This window comes from Marmota marmota, unplaced genomic scaffold, assembly GCF_001458135.2.
Source record: "Marmota marmota marmota unplaced genomic scaffold, marMar, whole genome shotgun sequence".
In the NCBI taxonomy this organism is placed as follows: Eukaryota; Metazoa; Chordata; class Mammalia; order Rodentia; family Sciuridae; genus Marmota; species Marmota marmota.
The window spans coordinates 7,920,776-7,942,412 of record NW_026000000.1 but is presented as its reverse complement, the minus strand read 5'-3'; the positions used below and the strand labels follow the sequence as shown (position 1 = coordinate 7,942,412).

Sequence of the window (21,637 nt, the reverse complement as noted above, 5' to 3'; positions counted from 1 at the left end):
CAGGCTTGCAGGACCTGGCCCCAGGATAAAGCTGTTGGCCACTCAGGCTGGCCTGCAGGTAAACCCAGCCCAGTCCTATGTGCTGACCAGCAGGAAACTGACACCAGCAGCCACCCACCATCGTGTGCTTTTTGGAGGGTCTCTTTCTTGACTCTCATCTGCACCTAGAATAACCTGGGAGACCACCTACCAATTTCTTCCCCAGCAGACTTGTCTGTTGCCAGCACTTGAGCTCCTCCAACATCTGCAAAGAAAGAAAACCCAGATCCTGGTTGGAAAGCCAGAGGTTGGAACAGAGCTGCTGAGATCAGCCATGGGGTCACAGGCCCAAACCACATCCCCGACCACCCTCAGGAGCTCAGTGGACTTCTGATTGCCACAGAATCGTGGGATGTTGTAGGGATGCTAGCACCTCCTCCTCAAAACCCAGAGCAGGGACAAGGTTCTGCAAAGCTCAGGCAAAACAGCAGCTTAACAGTTTATAAGACCCACATGCCAACCTTAGCCTGCCTCAAGGCTAGGAAACCTGGTCACTTTCACAGGCCCCTAGTTCAGGGAGTGGTAGAACTTTCAGTTCCCTAGTACATGGACTGAGCATCTCCTGCCCTGGCCCACTCCTTCTGCTTGGCCCCATCTGTTCCCCTCTATTTCCTTGCCTGCTGTTAGTTCTATGTCACTTTCCTAATGCTTCTTTGGGGCCCCATAGCCACCATGCATACCACCTCACTGCCAATGCTGATATTTATTTAGGAACATTTACATAGCAGCCCCCTGTGCCAGGCACCATCCTAAGAGTTTCTCAGCTATTAACCCATTGAATGCCTCTTTTTTCTGGTCTTCCCCTTGGGCTGCATAGTACATAGCCAGCATTTGACCCAGCATCTGACACATCAGGTATCAATATATGACTGCTGAATGAGTTAATGAGTGAAAGTGATAGAACATGCTATGGGGTGTCTCATACTTCTAGCCAGGATTTGAAACCTTAAGACAGGAAGTCCTGCTCAAACAGGTCTGGTGGTGTCACAGACAGGCTGAGTAAGACTGTGAGACGTGGAGAGGAAGTTGTGTGTTCGTTGGCCGCCTACTTTGAGACAGATATGGGGTTGCAGAACAGGCACTCACATATTTAATACAGCAATGGTTCTGTGAGATGGACACTGACTATTACCATTGAATGAATGAGGAGCCAAGACCATAAGGACTTAATGTGCCCAACAGCTAACAGAAGAAAGTGGCAGAGCCCTGTATTGTATCAGAGGAAAGTAATGATAAAATACAGTACCCCCCATCCACAGAAATACCCTCCAAGGCCACCAGTGGATGCCTGAAACCACAGAGTACCAAACCTTACATACCTATGATAAAATTTACAAATTACACACAGTAAGAGATTAGCTATAATAACTAATAGTAAAGTAAAATAATTATAATAGGATACTATAAAAAGTTATTTAACTTTAAGAATTGCTTATTTCTGGGATTTTTCCATTAATATTTTCAGATAGCTCTTAGCTATAGGTAAATAAAACCTCAGAAAGCAAAAACATATATAAGGGGGAACGGTAGCATCCAAACCATCAAAAGTCCATGGCCAAATGGGCTTGGGTTGGGGACAAATGGTTAGGTCCCAGCCTCATTCTTATGTTCAAGTTTCCAGGAAAAGGCAGAGGAGAAAGTGCCACAAGCCATTTCCCACGAAAGGAAAGAGGTGACTTGGGTGGGAAAGACCAGTTCTTCCCAACTTTGCTTCAAGAGGATTTCGCCTTATGACCCATGTGGCAAAGACCTTCTTCACCCACAATGATGCCCAGCATTATGTAAGGTTGGATCTCCACAGAGCACAATCTTGTTCTGCATGTAATTGGTGGGAAAGGAATTGTTATGGTTTGGATGTGAGGTGTCCCCCAAAAGCTCACGTGTGAAACAATGCAAGAAGGTTCAGAGGAGAAATGATTGGGTTTTAAGAGTCTTAACCCAATCAGTGATTTAATCCCCTAATAGGGATTAACTGAGTGGTAACTGACTTAGTAGGGTGTGGCTGGAGGAGGTGAGAATTGGGGTGTGGCTTTGGGTATAAACTTGTAGCTGACTACAAAGTGGAGACTCTCTCTGCTTTGTGATCATCATGTGAGCCACTTCCCGCCCCCACACTCTCCTGCTCAGCCTCACCTGAGACCTGAGAAATGAAGCTGGCCTTCTATGGACTAAGACTTCTGAAACCGTGAGTCCTCAAATAAACATTTTTTTCCTGTACAATTGTGCTGGTCAGGTCCTTTAGTCACTGCAGCAAAAAAAGCTAACTAAAACAGAAGTCATAGTAACGGGCTTCAGGATTTTCTAGAGGCTCAACTTGGTGAGTGAATAAAGCTTGGGAATTCTGAAAGAAAAGTTCCTAGCCTTGTTCTAATCACAGGTCCCTCTGGAAATCGACCAATTTCTCTCTTCAACAGAAGACAAGCATACGCGCACCCCCACACAGCTGCACACAATGACCTTGATTTTGTCAGGCCTCTAAAGACCCTAATGAGCTTCATTATACTGTCTCTTTTTATTTCTTTAAGTGAACCCTGGGGCTCCAGCCAGCTTGAGAACTGTTCTGGAGCTGGGGCAAAACCCTGGGTTGGACAGAACGGCTGGGATGGGAGTGGGGTTTCTGGGCTGACACCCTAAACTAGGAGCTGCGAAGGCTATGTCCTTACCCTGGACCAGACACCACCTGATGCCTCTGCTTCTCTCTGGCTTTTCAGGGAAGAAGGTCCCTATGGGACAGCCGCTCCTGTCCCTTCACATGATAACATCTTGCCTGGTTCCCTCCTCTAGGACCTTCCCCTTGGTGACTGTGGCTCTCAGTAGGGAGCATCCAGTCTGAAAACTTTATTCCAGCCTGAGATGAAATTTTGACAGAAAAAGAATTAAGGGCACAGATTAGAAAGCATGTGAGAGCCACAGAGAGAAGTGTGCACAGAGACACACAAGTTGACATACAGGGGATCCACCCAGAGGCTTTGCCTGGGCAGCTCTGACCACTGATGGAAGAGAGGAGAATGCACTGTCCTGAACACTCGGTTCTCACTGCTCTTCCCTGCGTTCATGGCTGGCAATCAGCTCAGCCCCGTACAGGGGCAGGTCCCTTTGACACCATCCTCCTCGGGCTCCATCCTGTGTCCCCTCTAAGCCCTGAGGCTTGCCCTCTCCCTGGCCCTTTGACCCTTTGGACTTCAGGCCCTCCTTCTCGTGTGGGCCTTAGGGGCTGAGTGAATGTCCTCTGTGGAGTTCACTGCAGGGAGACACCTGGATGGTGGAGCTGTGCCCTCCAACATCCCTGTAATTCCTCCTAGCCAGCCCAACCACCACTCACCACTCGGCGGCAGCCTTTCCCCTCCTCAGGGAGGGAAATCCCTCAATGCAGCCCTCTGTCTGCATGCGGAGCTCTGACCTGCATTCTAGAGGGATTCTCTGGGTGAGGAACTTGAGCATACCTGCTTTGCCAGATAACCTCTGCTTCCTGCCAGGGTCACGAGTCGGGGGAGGGCCTCCTGGGCCACAGACCCCCCACCCCCGCAAGCCCCAAAGCTGATGTCCCCTGGCTCTACAAAGGAGCATGGATGATCCTAGCAGGGCTTGTCAGCACAGCCAGAGGATTCCAGAATGTTCTGCACCTTGTTCAGACCCTAGGAAAAGCCCACACGTAGAGAACCAGCAAGACCCTCACTGCATGTTCTCTGAGGGAATTCTATAGGCTCTCATACCAAAAGGAGGAGGGAGCTTAGTACCCAGAGGATGGGCTCTCAGACCCAGAGGAGAGTCTAAGGGGACTAAGAAAGGCTGGTTGCATTAGGCTAGTGTCCCTGCTATGGGAGAGGGTATGATGCAAGGACCTCCTAACCAGTAGACTTACTGGCCACATCTGGCTTGAACCCATCCACTTGCTGTCACCAGCCCTATGAGATTAGCTGACACATCTCCTCGACTGTCCATACTAAACCAAGTGCCGAATTGGATTATGGCCCCTGCAGTTGCCTCTAGATGGGCCTGTTGAGATTCTGGAACTTTCAGGAGCCTTCCTTAGTCTATACCCATATAACCTCGATGTGTGGTCAGCTGGGGTCCTGAATACAGGTGCTCTTTTTCCCACTTGTACAAAAACACGCCATGGACTCTTGATTGGGAGTCTCTGCCTTCTGGCTGATGCCCCATTTGGACTTGATACTCTGCCCCTTCCTGCCAAGGTGGCAGGTTCCAGTCCCCTCTCTGCAGCCCTTCCAACTTCTGGCTTACTCTGCAAAGAGCTTCCAGGAAACAAGGAGCCTCCTGCGAAAGTAAATTATCCCAAAGCCTTTTGGCCTCCGGGAACACACTACTGTCTTCAGAGGAAGACAGCAGGGCTCTTCAAGAAAACCAAGGCGAGCTGTTATGGAGGGAGCAGAAGGCATGGTGTGGCCTTGCCCAACTCAGTTGGAATCTGACCCACTAAGGGCCCATCCCTGGCATCCAGACCTCTCTGTGCTGTCCACCTGTTGGGTCCACCCTTACTGGGGGACTAACAGTTTTTGCCACCCTTATTTGGGCAGAATCAGGCTGTGTGACTCCCAGTTGTAGGCCAGTGGGCGTTTGAGCACTCAGATGTCATTCTATAAGTATCTGAACTAAAAATAGAAAGAGGCTGCCCTGAGTGTTTGTCAATTGTTGCCTGCCTGTATTCATCTTGGAACTTAAATATTGCAGAATGGCTCCTAACTTTAGATCCCATGAATTCCAACCTTCTCAGCTAGAGGAAGGGGTTTCAAATGTCTAGACCAGACATCCGTTCTTTTTTCACAGAGTCTACACAAATAAACAAGGGAGCTAGAGGGTGCTGAGGGGAGATCCACAAGCAATCACAGACCCACATCCCCCATGAAGGAGCTCAATCAAGTGTAGTGAAGGAAATAGGAATCACACTCAAGAAAAATCCAGTGTGTCACAGTAGATGCTCAGCACCTTCCTGCAAACCTTGATTTTCACCAGTGGAGGGAATCTGAACAGGGTTTGGGGTGGTCCCACCTCCCCTGATTCTTTACCTGCTAGTGGCACCTTGGTTTCTCTCTAGGGAATGACCTTCATGGGATTCTTACGGGAAAGGCTCCTAGATGGACATGTGACCCGTACTGGTCAATTAGCATATTTCTTACTCCTGTCAACAGGGATTGGTCAAGGGCTGGGGCAAGTGGCCCAATTCAGGCCAGTAAGATTGAACTCTGGAATTTAGGGAGAAAATATTGAAACCCATGAGTATTTTCTGGAATCGATTATTACGAGGCTAAAGGAAGCCTGAGGCTGCAGAGGGTAAAGCAGAGACAAAGTCCAAATGACAGTTTTTGAGCTCCTGAATCTAGCTGTGCGTGAACGACCTCTCTCTGAACTTTTCAGTTGCCTCAGTAAGGAAATGCCTTCTTTTTCTTAATTTTATCTGAGCTAAGTAGCTGTCATCTGCAATCTGAAGAATCCTAATGAATGAAGTGACAGGCCTGATGCAGCATCACTAAAAATCAGGCTGGTGAGGCAGGGAAAGGAGTGGAAAATGCTGACCACAAAATGAGGAGCCACATGGGGCAGCCTCAAATATACCCGATGAGATTGTATAAACAAAGCAACGCAACCCTATGTGCCTCTGGGCTTTTGCACATGCTGCTATCATCAATGCAATACCTGCTTCTTGTCCCTGTGGAAAGTTCTCACTTAACCTTCAAGATTTTGCACAAAAGCCACCTTCTCTAAAAATCCTCCATTGGCCTCTGTTAGTACAGGATCACACCTTGGCATGCCTCTCCCCTTACACTTTTTGCTGGCCTGAGGTTGCTCTGAGTCATGGAGGACACCAACAACTCAGGGTGATCTGTTTCTCCCTAGGACCAGGATGACACAGGGGACCCTTTGGAACCTGGATTCTTTTCCTTGGTAAATGGGAAAAAGGGGAAAGGAAGAATCCTAAACTGACTGAGCAGTTACCTCAAAGCTACTGAACATTAAACCAGAAGTGGTTTGAAGTGATAAGATCAAGTATCTAGCACTGAGCAATATGGGGCCTCCAGATCCAAGCCAAGTTCAACCACAGAGAAACAGATCAAGACCTAGCATGCCCATGTGACTCTGAGACCACAAGAGCCCCCGTGAACACCTCCATCTTCCCCAGCAAGCTATGAGTCTGCAGGGTCCAGGGTCTGGTGACACATAGCTGGCACTCAGAGCAGATGAGAGAGGTTCAGAAAGGGACTTCAACTTGCAGAGTCAAAGGGGACAGTTCAGCTAGGCTTCATGCCACTGGGCCTCACTTATCTCCCAACACCCTAGTGTATAAAAAGGGTCCCACTGGGATAGCTCTTTCCTCTCCCTCATTTGTCCTGTGTCTCTCTCCCTGCAAGGTCAGCTGACCTTGGAGATCAGAGCAGAACATGAAGCACATCTTTCTATACAGCTGGTTTGGGTGGTGTGGGTGCTGGCAGCCCCTTCCCTCCCTCAGAGCTCAGCAACACGTGCACTGCTTAGAAAAATAAGGCCAGCTGCTGGTCTTTCCAGCTCTCCATGAGTCTGTCTGGCAGTGAAGCACACCTACACTGGATTCTGTGTCACTTCAGCCCTCTCTCCAGAAAAATGCCAGGGGACAGGTGAGCTGGCTGGTTCCGTGGGTCTCCCACTCCCACCGTCTGTGTGGCTTCCAGGGTCTAGGGCCTTACTTGATACCACCATGACTTGCAGAAACTTCAGACGCCCTGTCCTAAACCCAGAAACCACCTGAACTTGCTCCTCCTGGGTCACCTTCTTCCTGTCTCATCAGAGCTTGACTCCAGCAGCCAAACTTCAAGTAAACAGGACGTTTACAACCCCCACCCCCACCCCCACCCCATGGCTCTGTGTGCCCCATCCTTTCTCTGAAAGGACCTAGACTTGGGGCAGGAACCAAACCTGCCAGGCAGAGAGCTCTGTGGGTTGGAACCAAAGAAAAACATAGGAGAGAGGGCCACGCAGAGAGGGCTGCAGGGCCTCATGGGGGCCTGTGAATGACCCCTGGTTCCCACACACAAGCAATCAGAGCAACCGCCTGCTTCACAAACTTAGCTGAAGACGCGCAACCCCTGGGAAGATAGGAGTGAGTAATTAATACCACACCAAGGGTGTCCTTGCCTGCACGTGTAAGTCCACACACAGCAAATAGCCATCTGGGAGGGCCAAGGGGGACATTCCATGGTGTCAGAGAAGTTCCCAGGAGTATTATTGTTTAAATTATAGCCAAATGGACCAGTAGGAACTAATGAAGATAAGGCAGTGGAAAGGGTGGGTGGTGGGATAGGGTTAGGTGTCTAGCAAAGGAAGAGGACCAGAATAAAAAACACGAGGCTTGAGAGGGTGCCAGGGACTTGTGAACTCAAGGAGGAGGCTCAGCAGGGTGGAGGCAGCCAGCGCACCAATAAGATGCAGCCAGCTTTGTGGGCAAATAAGGGTCCTTGAACAAGCAGAGGAGAGAGACCCATGGCCAGCCTCCAGGGCCCGCACCCAAGCTGGCCACATCATGGGGCTAGAGCACTTGGCCCTCCCTCATGTTAAGACTACTTCAAAGCCTCTATATTCTTGCCCTTGAGCCACACTGCCCCAGGCGTGGGTAAGCTGAGGCTGCCGGGGCTTTCCAGCGTCAGTGCTGGTGCAACCAGCCAGGACATGGCAGCACTCGGCAGAAACAGGAAGCAGGAGGCCACAGAAGGCCACTGGGAAGATAGAGAGGCCGACGGGGGCCGTGAAGCATGAGTGAGTGCCGGCTTCCAGAAATAGCACCGTAATTAAGAGGAGAACAATAATGGTGGGTGACCAGACAGTATCAAAACTTGTGCCCACTTTGTTTTTCCTGAGCAATCTTTGCTAATTAATTCTTAAAGATTCACACACTGGGATTAAAACACTCAGCTCACAGAAGCCAAACTGATCAATACCTCTTCAGGCTAATGGAGAGGCGGGAGGCCGGAGCCAGCTTGGGTCCAAGGTAGAACTAGGGGTACTTCAGGGGCCAGAGCTCTTGCAAAAGGGAGTCTTCCAGGGACCCCCCAGGTCCATTCTGACCAGGAGGTGGTGACAAGTTAGCAGGGGGACACTTGCCACACTTGGCAAGGGAGCTGCGGAAATCTCAAGAAGTGCTGGGAGAAAGGGAACTGGGAAGCGCTGTTCAGGGAAGGCCAGAGCAGAGGACCTACAGCCAGAACACTCCCCGTTTCCATTCTCACTGTGGAATGGGTTTGCTCCATGAGGGCTTGAAAACCTCCCTACAGCTCAGGGGAGGTGGGAGAGAGGGACACTGAAATCAAGAGATATATTCCAGGGAACTCTACTGGAAACAAGAGTCCCCATTCTGCCAGCTATTGCTTAGCCAATGGCCTTGGGCCAGACATGATACAGCTCCAAACTCAGTGACTCCCACAGAGTGTGGCTGGGTGGACTCCCTGGAGGTGTGTGGGTGTGTCCAAAGTGAGGCACAGGTGTTAGCCATCCTTCCATTAGCAAGCTCGCCACTCACTTGAGACAGCGTCCTCTGCTTTTCTGGGGATCATGGGAGAAGAGGGGAACAGAGTGCTTCAGGAGGTGGCTCTGGAGTTAGTGATCAGATCAGAAAGGAGTGGCCCTTCCAACAAGAGCACAGGTCTCCACCATTGCTGAGAGGTGGCTAAGCTGAACACCTCTAAAGCCAGCATAATGCTAGCAAGTTGCTGGGGTTTCAGATCCGTGCAGGCCTATTTTCAAGAGTGAATCTCAGGGCCTGCCTTTGCAGAGAGAGCAAGGGAGGCTGGAAGCAATGCGGAATAACTAATTAATGATGGTAAAGTATTGTGGAAGAGGAAAGCGTTGTATAACCGCTAAGTGGTAGGGTTATTATTATTCATGCAATATTCATACGGTGCTCTTCAGCCTCTGGGAAGCTTTGCTCTGAGTCCTGAGGGACCTGGCTGAGGGGAGTGTGTGCCCAGGGAGTGGGGCTGTGGGATGACAGCTGGCCTGGTGCACAGGAAGGAGCCATGACACTGCAGAGAGAACAGCAGCATGCAGAACTCCTTGGCAATACTGGAACCCCTTGGCAAAGCCAGGAAGGCCAAGCAGAGACATCTGCCTCCATTTACCAGGAGAGCCTCTTCAGTAAGCCCTGCTATGCACTGGGCACCTCCACTTTAGTGTCCTTTTAAAGGACACTCTTGACATTTGCAGAGCCCAGGGCATGCCACACAACGAGATATTTAAGCTATAAATCAAGTCCTTTAAACATCCCAGCACAGAATGCCCCACTCAGGGCCCTTCTGTCTACTCCCCTGGGGGTCTTCTTCTGGAGTGGGAGGTTCAGTTCTGCCAAATGCTTCAACTTGTGCCAAGGTCTTATAGGTAGAGCAGGAAGAAACCAGGCTTGGCCCCTGTCACCTGGAGCTCCCATGCCCTCCAGAAATGGGGATGAGGCCTACCCCAGTCAGACTCCCTGTGGAGTTCAATGCAACCACTGGATTTCCCCCAACCTCTGAGTCATGTCAAGTTTGCCCCACCACAGAAGACTTCCAAGTGCAGGGAGGAAGGAAGCACGGCTACCTCAGTGTCTGGTCTACTAGTGACTTAAATAAAAGCATTTCCTCTCTCCCTCTCTAGTCCCTAGAGCCACCTCTAGCCTGGGGTTTCCCCTGCCCCAACACATGGCCTCCTGCTCCACTGGCCCTTGCTCACCTCTGAGCCTCATCCCTCACATGTCCCCAGCCTCAGCAGGGGCTGTCCTCTCAACTTTATGTCTCAGGAGTAAATTCCAATCAGATTCATTCCTGCACACACTTCCTACAGATCAGCTTTCTGAAGCTGACATCGCACTTCATGGACTAATTAGCTCACAAACAATTGCCAGTTACTGGACAGGTGCTGGAGCAGCATCCCAATATGACCAGATCCCTGCCCTAACCCAGGGGACAGTACAACAGGAAACAGGAGCATCTCCATGGCTCTGAAGAGAGCAGCATGGATTCCATACAGAGGAAGCAGGTATGTGAGGAGGCCTTGAGGTTGAATGGGAGCAGGATGGGTATTCTGTGTGGCAGAGCCTGGGCTGGGGCTGGGAACCCTGTGGACGCAGCAAACACTTTGGTTACTGCTAACAACAGAGAAAAGCTACTAGAGGACTTCAGCTAGGAGGAACATAAACAGTTCACACTCAATAGGATTCATCCTCCAGGAAGCCCTCCTAGACACATCAGTTTGGATCAGTTGCTTTTCCTCCATTTCCTGTGAGCCTCCCTCATCTCAGCAGTTAACACACTGCATTGCAACTGTCCTTCCCACAAACTGTCAACTCCTCACTATTTTTATGTCCCAGTCAAGTCTGGTGCAAACCAGTGTTTACTTTCTCAAAGAGAAAGCTCTGGATGTGTAAGTGTCCCAGTCTTCTGGGATAGCCTGTGGACCCCGTTCCAAGCCCTTTACCTCTTCCCCTGGACAGCAACTTCTTGATAGTATGGAAGTTCACAGGGTTTGACCAGGTCTGTGAGGTGGGTGCAGCTGGGCTCCAGGCAGGAATTCCCTAGCTGCTCATCTGTTTTGTGCAGACAAGCAGGAGAGAGCAAGCCTAGTTTGTCTTACTGAGAACCATTAGCCGGTTACTTAATGGAATCAAATTTAATAAAAGGAATGGTTCAGGCAGTGCTGGTGGATAAATGAGGGTCTGGGTGTGACACAGATGCTTACAGTGACTTTAAAGAAAAAAACACAGATGGTTTAATTTGGGAGCTAGTGGAAAAGTCTGTTGATGGTGTATCAGGCAGTCTGGCTCAGCCTTTTGGGCTCAGCCATTTGGGCTCAGCTGTCACTTTCTTGGGGGGCTGAGAACCTGGGGCTTTCCTAGCAGCCACTCTGCCTGTGTGGCTCCTCACTCCCTTACCTCATGGAATATTTCCTCCCCTTGAGGAGCCTCTAGGATCAGAAATGTGTATCTAAGGGATGTGTAATTGTTTAGGCCCCCTCCCCAAAGAGCATTACTCCAAATCATCCACCCTCCAAGGGTGTAGAAACTCATTTCAGACTTCCATTTCTGGGAAGATGAAATAGGCTTACTCTCCCCTATTCTTCTTACTAAATATAGCTAAAAACCCCTCCATACTATATTTATAAACAAATATAAGTAGAACCTAAAAGGTAGAAGAAGGCAGACTGGCTAGGGACCTTGGGATCCCAGAAATAACAAGAAAGTGAATTTATTTGAATTCGGTTTTGTATATATCCCAGACGGGGTACAGGAAAAGCTGCCAACCCAGATATGCAAAGGGTCATAGATAGAGACACACACACCCCCCCCCCTCAAAAAAAAAAAAGGCCAGTCCTCACTAACCAGAGGACTAGGAGAGGGAGAGCCTAGAAGGCCAAAATACTCTGATCAGACAGCAGAGAAAACACCATGGCCCCACCCCCAACTCCACCTTCATTGATAAAGCCAAGGAGTGACCTAGATTTCCATCCTCACTAGATGCAACAAGGAGCCACAACTGCCCAACAAGGGTGCTCCCACAGAGTCAGGGACTTTTGTCCCTAACAGATAGAAAAAGTTCCTACCCCCAGGTGTGTCAGTGGAGACCACATAGAGAACCTGGACTCCTGACCCCACCTGGCTATGACTCACTCTACTTGTAGAAGAAGACTGCTAGTGGAGACTCAGGACACCCACCACTTCCCAGCAGTCAGGGGGTCGCCCCACCCCTCTGTCAGTGAAGAACATATGGTAAGGAGTAGTGGGTCACCCCTGTGCCAGCAAGGGCCTAGGGAGGAGCCTGGACTCCCACCTGACCCACTAGTAACTGGGTCAGGAGCCTCACTGTCATCAGGTCCCAACAAAGGCCAGGAGAGGAGTTTATACTTCTAACCATCTAACAGCAATGAGGAAATATTCCTTGTCTTCAACTAAAATGATGTCTGAGGATGGCTGTTACAACAGAAAATCTAAATAAGATTTAGTTTCATAACATAATACCCAAAATGAAAACCAATTGTCAAAGAAAGAATCAGGAAACTATCTATCTGAAAGAAAAAGGATAATCAAAAGATACCAATGACAAAGTGACCCAGATATCAAAGTTATCTGACAAAGATGTACAGTAGCTATTATAAAAATGTTTCCAAGAGCAATTATGAAAATGCTTGAAATAGGAAAACAGAAAGTCTCATCAAGGAAATAGAAAATCTAATCAAACAAACAAAAAAAGATTAGAAGATATAGAGAACTGAATGAAATCTTAGAACTGAAATATAATAACTGAAATAAAAACTCAATCAACGGATGCTATAGCAGAATAAAGAGAACAAAAGAAAGAATCTGGGAACTTGAAGACTATATATGTGTATCTCCAACCTGAGCAACTAAGAGAAACAGAATTTTAAAATACACAGAGCTTCAAGAACTTTGGAATTATAACAACCTAACATTCTGCCATTAGAATCCTAAGACAGAAGAAAGAGAGTGGAATGGAAAGGATTTGAAGAGATAATGGCTGAAAACTTTTCAAATCTGGCAGAAGACACATAGAAATTTTAGAAGCTGACCAAAGTCTAACAGGATAAACTCAAATAAAACCACACTAAGATATTTCACAGTCAAACTTATTAAAATGACAAACAAAATAAAATTCTTGAAAACAGTTTTAAAAACTACCTTACATATAGAAGGAGAAGAACTTGATTTAAAAATGGATTTCTCACTAGAAAACACAGAGACCAAAAGGAAGCAAAGGAAAAAAGGATGACCTTCCAAATCCCATATCCAGTGAAAATGTCCTTCAGGAAAGAAGGAGAGAGCAAGACCTCCTCAGATAAAGAACACTCAGAAAGTTAGCCATCAGCATACCTAACCTGCAAGGATGGCTAAAGGAAGTTCTCCAAACAGAAATGAAAAGATACAACAAGGAATTCTGGAAGTGAGAAAAAAACACAGGAAAGAGTAAAAATATGAGGAAATAAAATAGACTTTCATTCTCCTTTTAATGTTGTTAAATCACGCTTCATGCTTGAAGCTTAAAAATTGATGATGCTATCTAATACAGTCCTCAAAGGTAAAGGAAATATTTAAGACAACTATAAATGAGAGAAGACAAAGGAACAAAGTGGCACAGTTTCTACATTTCACTGAACCATTAAAATGACAGCAGAAGACTGTGGTGTTATGTGTACATAGTGTAAAACCTAGAGTGACCACTAGAAAAGCAATATACAGTTAAACACACACACACACACACACACACACACACAAGATCAAGACAACACGTGCACTGGGCCAAGCCTCAACAAATTTAAAAGAACTGAAATCATACAGATTGAGTTCTTTGATCACAATGGAATCAACTTGAAATCAATAAAAGAAAGACGACGGCAAACTTGAAAGCTAATAATACCTCCAAATAATCCACGGTCAAAGGGGAAGTCCTGAGGAAATCCTGAGGACCCTTTTATTTATTAAGCAAATGAAAATAAAACACATCAATTTTTGTGGAACATCACTAAAGCAGTCCTGAGAGGGAAATTTATGGCACTAAATGCTCTCATCTGAAAAGACTTAAATCACCCAACTAAGATGCCACTTTAAGAAATTAGGGAAAGAACAGCAATATAAACCCAGAACAAGCAGAAGAAGGCAAATAATAAAGAAAGAGCAAAATCAATAAAATCCAGCAGAGAAAACCAGTGAAACAATTAGTTTGTCCTATGAAAAGATAATCAAATTGAAAAACTTCTGATAAGACTGACCAAAAAAAAAAAAAAAAAAAACCAGTTTGTAGGCCCAGACCATTTCATGGGAAAATTCTAGAGAGAGCTTAAAGAATTATTAACAATTCTACACAATTCTACCCAAAAAGGAGAACAGGGGGAAACACTTCCTAATTCAGTTTTGAAACTAGCATTACCCTGCTATCAGTCCATACAAAGGCAATACAAAAAAGAAAAACACGAGACAGTCTACCTCATGAATATAGTTACAAAAACCCTTAACAAAATATCCGCAAGCAGAATTCAGCAACATAGGAAGCTGTACACAGTGGCATGTGCCTGTAGTCCCAGCACTTGGGAGGCTGAGGTGGAAAGATCACTTGAGTCCAGGAGTTTGAGAATTCAGCAACATATTGAAAGAATTAAACATCATGACCAACTGGAGTTTTTCAGGATACCAAGCTGGCTGGATGTTTGAAAATCAATCTCCATCGTCTACCACACAAACAGGTGAAAGAAGAAAAGTCACATCATCAGACAACACAGGAAATACATTTGACAAGATTCTACATTCATGACAAAAAAAAAACTTTCCAAAAAAAAATAGAGGGAAACTTCTTCACATTGATGAACACCATTTACCCTCTCCCCCCACCACCACCTAATTTAATGTGAGAAACAAAGTACTTTTCCACTAAGATCAGGAACAAGGTGAGGGTATCTGCTGTCAGAGAATTCTTGCTCTGTTGAGAAATTTCCTCTGCTTACCTGAGGTCCCAGCCTCTTCTCTTACCTTCTGCTGACTTGCTAAGAGACCCCAGTGTATTCTCTTTCTTTTGTTATATTTGTGATGATTTATTATTCAGCAAAGGAAAACGAATGCACCAAGAATTCTTCTTCACTAACATCCTCACACCACACAATTCTAAACCATCGTCTTGGCAGGAAATTGGAACAGGGGAAAAGCTGTCAGGAAAGATTTTTACAAAGATCTCAGGGACTAAGAGCCAAGGAATAAAGTGATGACTTTGACTTGTAAGATAAAAACGAATTTAATTCTCTTTACCCCGGCCTCTGCCATCTTTTCATTATAAATTAAGGCAGAAGAAAAAAACCTCTGCTCACTTCAATAACTCTGGCTCCTTCCATGAAGAATGTTTTAGGCCCTGGAACATAATTAAAGTGATATTGGACTTCTTTTATTATCATGATTATAATAATACATACATTTCAATGGATGCTTTCCAACAACATTGAAACAAAGACAGATGGCTGACATTCCGGTTGGAATTAGAGTCCAAAGGAATATTTTATATGGCAGCTTTTTTAGAAGGGAGCTATAGACCTCTAATAAAATGCCTAGAAATTTTACTAGATATTTTCAATAGCTATTCTTAGGTCCATATTTTGGCAAAACTGAAAAATTCTGATGGGCCGGTAACAAACCATTTATTTAGAACTGGAACAACCATAATCTGAAAGCTATCATTATGTCCAGAGGACATCAGTCTTTGTCATATACCCTTTTCCTCCAGACATGAACCCTGAGAATGACAGAATGAGCTATAGAATCTTCTACATGAGCTGTGGAATCTTCTGGTAGGAATGTATGAACTAAATTTGATCATTAGAGAATATCAGGCAAACCCCCAATGAAGATAGTTCTCTGGAGGAGAAGAGGTTGACAGGAAACTACGTGTTTCAAAAAATATCACTGTCATGAAAGACACACACAGGCTAAAGAGATGTTCCAGACTACAGAAAGCTAAAGCAACACAGTTACCCTGTGTAACACAGCCCCTGTGTCTGTCCTGGAGGCATAGAAACTACCATTGAAAATATTGGAATTTGATCAGTACAAAAGTGTCTTGTCAATGTTAATTTCCTAAAGTGGGTGACTGCACTATGATTATATAAGAGAATGTCTCTATTATTTTTCTAATTTACACATAATATTTGTGCATCTTTATGGTGTATGTATAATAATTTGATAAATTATATAAATGTATAATAATCAAATCAGGGCAGTTAGCAATTCTGTCTCCTCAAACACTTATTGTTTCCATGTGTTGGGAAACTTGGGAATTTTCTAGTAATTATAAAATAGGTCATAAATTATTGTAGACTGAGTTACCCTACTGTGCTATAGAACACCAGAATTCATTCCTCTCACCCGAATGTATTCTGGGAACTGTTGTCTAACTTCTCTCCTTCCTCTCCGCCCCCGTCACTCTTCTCTGTTCCCATTGGCCACTGTTCTACTCTCTCCTTCTATAAGATTGATTTCTTTTTTTTTTAGCTCTCCCAAATGAGTGAAAACCTGCAGTATTTGTCTTTTTTCACCCAGCTTATTTCACTTAACATGAAGTCCTCCAGTTCCCTCCAGGTTGCTACACTCTTAAGAAATACACACTGATATATTTAGGAATACACACAGAGAAAGAGAAACATAGGATAAAGCAAATAAGGTAAATTGTTTACAACAGACAAATCATACAAGTATCTTTGTGCATCTCTTATTCTTGCAACTTTTCTTATGGTTGAAATTAAAATTTGGAGGAAAAAACAGTTTAAAAATTCATGTAAGTTTTCATAATGGCACCCCTTTCCATTCTCAACAGAGAGGCAGTTTGGTGTTTCAATTAAAAATGTAGCTTTGTGCATCAAAATACCTCAGTTTGAAGCCAAGCTCTTCATGCCTCAGTTTCCTCATCTGTCAAAATGGGCATGATTATAATAAGAACATCCTCCTTTTGTTCATGATAAATGAGTGAGTCCCACATGGAAGTTCTAGGAGGAGAAACAGAGCTGGGATCAGCTGGGGTCAGCTCTCAGGAAGTGGGATTTTACCATGTTTTAGAGGAAAGAGCTCCACCATGGAGAGTAAGGTAAATTCAGAGCAGAGGTGATTCTAACAATGACAGATTGACTGCACATGGTGGTGCACACCTGTAATCCAGCAACTGAGCAGCCTGAGACAGGAGCATCGAAAGTGCGAGGCTATTCTTGTCAACCTAGCGAGACCCTATCTCAAAACAAAAAATACAAAAGGCTGGGATGTTGCTCAGTAGTAAAGCACCATGGATTCAATCCCCAAACCTATTTTTAAAAAACCCACAGGAGGTAAACTTTCCTAGAAGCTAGCAAGATTAATAAACTATCATAAATAAAATGGCATGACCTTATTCAAATTTAGACAGGTATAAAAAGTGTCACAGAATACAAAGCCCACTAACAGTTCAAACTTCTGTTAATTGGGCATAGAATAGAGGAAACATCCCAAAGCAGGAGGGAAAGGACAGATTATTAAACAAATGATATTAGGACAATTCTCATTTCATGTACAAAAATCAATCTTAGATCTTTAATGCATTTACAAAAATACATTTCAAATAAATGAAAGCCCTAATCATAAAGAAAGCAATCATTTTAAGGTTAAAAAAATGTTTTAAAAATGTTTTTTAGACAAGATAGAAAACGTAAACACACAAAGGAAAGACTGATAATGTAGCAAACATTATCAGAGGACTGTGACTCCATTTCTAATATTCTATTTCTTCCATGGTTGATTTAGCTACTTACATATGTCTTTTAAAACCCACAAAATTTTAATATTTATTAATTCAGGGTGTTGGCTTTATAAATATTTGCTACATTAAGCTCTGTATTTTTTTTAAAAAAAAATAGTTTTGGAATATTAAAAAAAATTGTTTCAAAAACTCTAGCTACCCTGGGAGGAAAAAATAGTGTGCCTGAGTCCTCAAGCCCGGCTTACACCTGTAACCTTGGTATCTCAGGGTAACTGGATAGAGATTGCCCCCATGTATCCTCAAGCCTCCCAGGTACAGTTCACATCTACTTGGGTGACTTTGCAGTTCTTACTAGATACTCCACTAGGTATCTAGTAAGATTAAGGTAAAACCCAAATTTTTCTTAACTTGCTTTCAACAGACTTTTATTTTTTCTCTTTGTCAATATAAATTTATTTATTGGAAATTTGGAATACATAGATCATTATGAAAAATTTCAACACAGGGAAATTAAAATATGCCCCTTAATCTTACTTCCTGAAGAGAGTAAAGACTACTGGTAAACCACCTGCTGTATTTTCTCTAGATAAGCAACCTGTAAAACGTAAGTACACCCACATAACTCTAGCTCTGTAATTACCACTTTGTCGCTCTTCACTGTTCATGTCTATAGAAAATCATGTCTTTCATCTAATCATATTGGACACTGCAACATTTAGCCAGATTCTGATTATACAGATCTGATTTAGCCAGATTCCTACCGATAGCCAGTCATTTTTGGTTTTCACTATGGTTTCAGCAAGTCCTAAATAACACCCTATAGAATATTTTGGGAACTTTTATGATATTTCATTACAAAAAAAATTCTTCAAATGGAATCCCTAGGTAAAAGGTTGTGATCAGCTTCCTTTTTGCAACATATGGTCAAAATGCCTTCCGTAAAGACCAGCACAAATTAGTCCCCTAATATCCAGTAGTGTCACCACATGCAAGGCACTGTGCTGAGTGCTTTGAATGTGGTAACGAATTTAATTCTCTCAACAGCCCTACAAGAGAATAGGTAGGATCATTATCCCCAATTTGCAGATGAGAAAACTGAGCAGAGAGAGGATGAAAAACTTGTCTGATTTCTCTGAAGCCTGTCATATAGCAAGCAGAACAAGTCTTGAGACTCGGAAAGTTCAGAACAAGCCTGTACTCCTGACTGCTGGGAGCCATTAGCCAAGTAGGTATGACAATTTCCTTGCCAGCGTACCCCATGTTCCTGACATTTTGCAGTGACATTGAATGTAGTTGACCTTGCTCAAGGACCAGGGCGGATTAGGGTGTTCCTGGTTTAACATAATCGGGTTTAGGGCGTTCCCAGTTTAGGTTCCAGGTTTAAGGTTTAAGATTATTCCTGCTGGGAATAGGGCGTATCCTGCTGCCTGAGTTCCCCTTGAGTTCTCACGGGATTCAGAGTATATTTTGGGAGACAGAAGCCCAGTGGAGGTGAATTTGGCAGAGAACGTGGATTTCCCCAGAACGTGTTTGTATACGGCTGGTGTGAGTTCGGGAATAAAGAGTTGCTGTTTGAATCTACAAGCTGTGTGGTGGCTCGTGATTGTGTGCCCAGCCAGACTGCGGCATTTGTGCCCAGCCAGACTGCGGCACCTGACCACTATCTATCTCTACTATGAAGGACCAGCAAGTAGAGATGCCTTGGACAAGAAATTCAAACCCCATCCCTGAAACACGAGTAACAGTGGTACCTTTACAGAGAGGTGTCATGGGGACCAGATGATAAAATATAAATTTAGCAGAGTACTAGGCACATCAGAAACACTAGAAAATCTTAGATGTTGTGCTATTATTTTTTAATTTGAGCATTGTAAAAGTTTATTGCCCGTAGTTCTTCAAGGAATTGCCTGTTTATAAAATTTGCACAGTTTTGAGTTTCTTAAATTCAAATTCCCTTTCTCCCCGCATGACAGACTGGTTTGTGTATCTACCTAAGTCAAAGAGCACTTAAAACTTCTGTTAACCTTCTGTCACTTCACCGGAGCAGGTCATGCTCTGAGTTTGCTACTCTGCACACCTTTAATTTCTGCTTTCTGGTTCCTGTCATCCTGCCATTGCCACTGTCAGGGACCTGATAGATATCTGTCTGACATTCTGACTCCCAGAAGCCAAAGTCTGTGTTATCCCTGCTTAGAGCAGGCTTCAGATGGAGTCCCCTGCCCTGGGAATAATTTTGTCCATGTCCAGGATGCATGCTACTGCCAGCAGATGGAAGTTTATATCTGGAGACAGCTTGCTTGCCTTTGAATGTTGTTCAATCCAAGTTCTGGGAAAGTTGATCTTTGTGTATGTCTGCTGCGTTTTAAAGAAATAATTGTTGATCTCAAAGGGGACTTTGCAAAGTAGCGTGAATCTCTGTGTCTCTGTTTATCTCCATCTATAAATGTTTTGAACCATCTCACTGAAATTCTGTCTCCACATCTCTGTGTTTCTTCCTTTCTGTCTACTTCTTTGATTTTATCTCTCCCACTTTCTATCTCACCCTACTTTTCTGTTAGCCTCTGCCTCTCCCCCCTTCTTCCTTCTTTCAATGCACTGCATTGCAGGTGATTTTTAAAGACAAAGATAGTTCTGAATAACAGGTCCACCCTACTGCCTAATAATGATAGGGAATAGACAGATGCTAGTGGTGGGAACATGAGGTTAAGGGAATAATTCTACAAAATGGACCCACTGTGCTGAACCCCACATGCCTTCTTTTCTAAGAAACAACTTAACAGCAGCTCTACCTAGCTTAAGTGGACAGGATATGTCACATTCCTCAGCAAACTACCTATTATCTGTAGAAGAAATGCAGATCCAAAATAATGTTGATAAGAAAAGCACAAGTTACCCTATAGGCAGAGACTTTTGTGACCTTTTCACAGACCAGATCCCAAAATTCAGGGAGATAAAGATAATTCCTCCTAGTCATAAAATATGTAAGAATTTAGGATTAAGAATCCAGTTAAAACTGGTCAGCAGAACCTGGGCCAAAGTGACCTAGAGTTGCTATGGCAGCAGAGACTTGAAAGTCTGATGTCATCCTGCTGCCAGTCAAAAGCCAAGAGGTGAACCTGGGTGGAACTCTCAGGAGACTTCTCTGGGATTCCCAATAAAACTGATGTGCAGAAGAGCACACTGTCCCACTCACTGTCTCCCTTGAGAGTATCCCCTTTTCCCCTTTCCCATCTCTTCTAATAAGTTCATTACCTATTACTCTAAGCAACATGTCTGAAATATTTCCGACTTCATCTCAAGAACAGGGGTTTGAAGGGTGGCCTTTATGCTGCCTCAGTTTCCAAAAGGCTCAGACATACGACAATAACACGGATTCCCCCGCCAACCTACAGCAGCACCCCCCTCTGTATGTTTTCTCTTTCTATGAAATTATCTTGACTGGACTCATTTAAATTTAACATAATTGTCTGACAATCCCAAAAAGTAAACATTATTATTTCCCATTTCATTAGTTCAGAGACTAATAGTAGCAGAGTCTCAGAAGTCTCTTCTAGTTGGTCAACAGTGGAGTCACAGTTGAAACTGATTTTTCTAGATCCCAAGTCTGAAGCTCCTTCTGCCACATGACCTTTCCTTCTCCCTTAGCCCAGGAACATTTGTAAGTTACAACTGAAATGAAATAACACAGGGGACTGCTCCCTGTCGGGTCAGTCAGAAAACCCCTCTGTCCAGAGGGACACAGCCCTGTGTTAGGGATGGAGTCCTGATGGGCTGAGGGTCCCAGTTTCCTGTTCACTCACCACCTGACCCCCAGCCAGAGAAGAATAATATCTGTTCCCTTTAATGCTCCCCACTTACCCAGGAGGAAAAGGAAGGCTGTCAGCATGCCAACCCCCGAACTCATGCTGGCGCTCTGCTCCCGGCTCCTAGCAGGTCAGGCACAGTGAGCTGTGTGACCTGAGGCTCCAGGGGCAGGAGCCAAGTCCCACGTGACTGACAAGGAAGGAAGCCACAGCCACAGCCGGGAGGGAGGCGGGTCAGTTCCTCTCAGCCTTCTCTGAAGGCAGTGGTTAGGGAAGCCCCTATCATCAGCCTCTGCCAAGCAGTGGAAGGGAGTTGGCATGTGATGAGAATTGCATTCGACAGTCTGCTGGGTCCTGCAGCCTATGTGGTCCACTGCCCCACAGAGCAAGGGAACTGCACCATGGTTGAGTGCAGTTTCTTGCCCAGAGACACAGGCCAGTCAGTCTCCGAGGAGAATGTAGGCAAAGCTGGTCTGCCCTGGAGCCCAGCCCTTGAGAGTACCACCCCTGCCTTGGGGCAAGGACAGAAATCCCTGCCCCCAGTCCACCATTGAATGCTGGGATGGCCCA

The 21,637-nt window shown here is 45.0% G+C and overlaps 1 protein-coding gene and 1 long non-coding RNA gene across 3 annotated transcripts in view; both read right to left on the bottom strand.

Moving 5' to 3' along the window:
- Tmem273 (transmembrane protein 273) overlaps nt 1–21,271 on the bottom strand; it is a 31,736-nt gene extending 10,465 nt beyond the window's left edge. For both annotated transcript variants that reach the window (XM_015498954.2, XM_048807486.1), the window contains exons 1-2: nt 21,123–21,271; nt 191–244 (exon numbers count right to left, since the gene is read on the bottom strand). In XM_015498954.2, coding sequence (XP_015354440.2) covers nt 191–244; nt 21,123–21,168 — 100 coding nt within the window. In that variant the 5' untranslated portion in view covers nt 21,169–21,271. The remainder of the gene's footprint in view (nt 1–190; nt 245–21,122) is intronic.
- LOC125618038 lies at nt 17,411–21,112 on the bottom strand. The gene is made up of 2 exons (XR_007349235.1): nt 18,918–21,112; nt 17,411–18,464 (listed from the first exon to the last, which is right to left on the bottom strand). It is a non-coding gene; the product is annotated as an uncharacterized LOC125618038 (long non-coding RNA).
- Nucleotides 21,272–21,637: the final 366 nt, after the last annotated feature.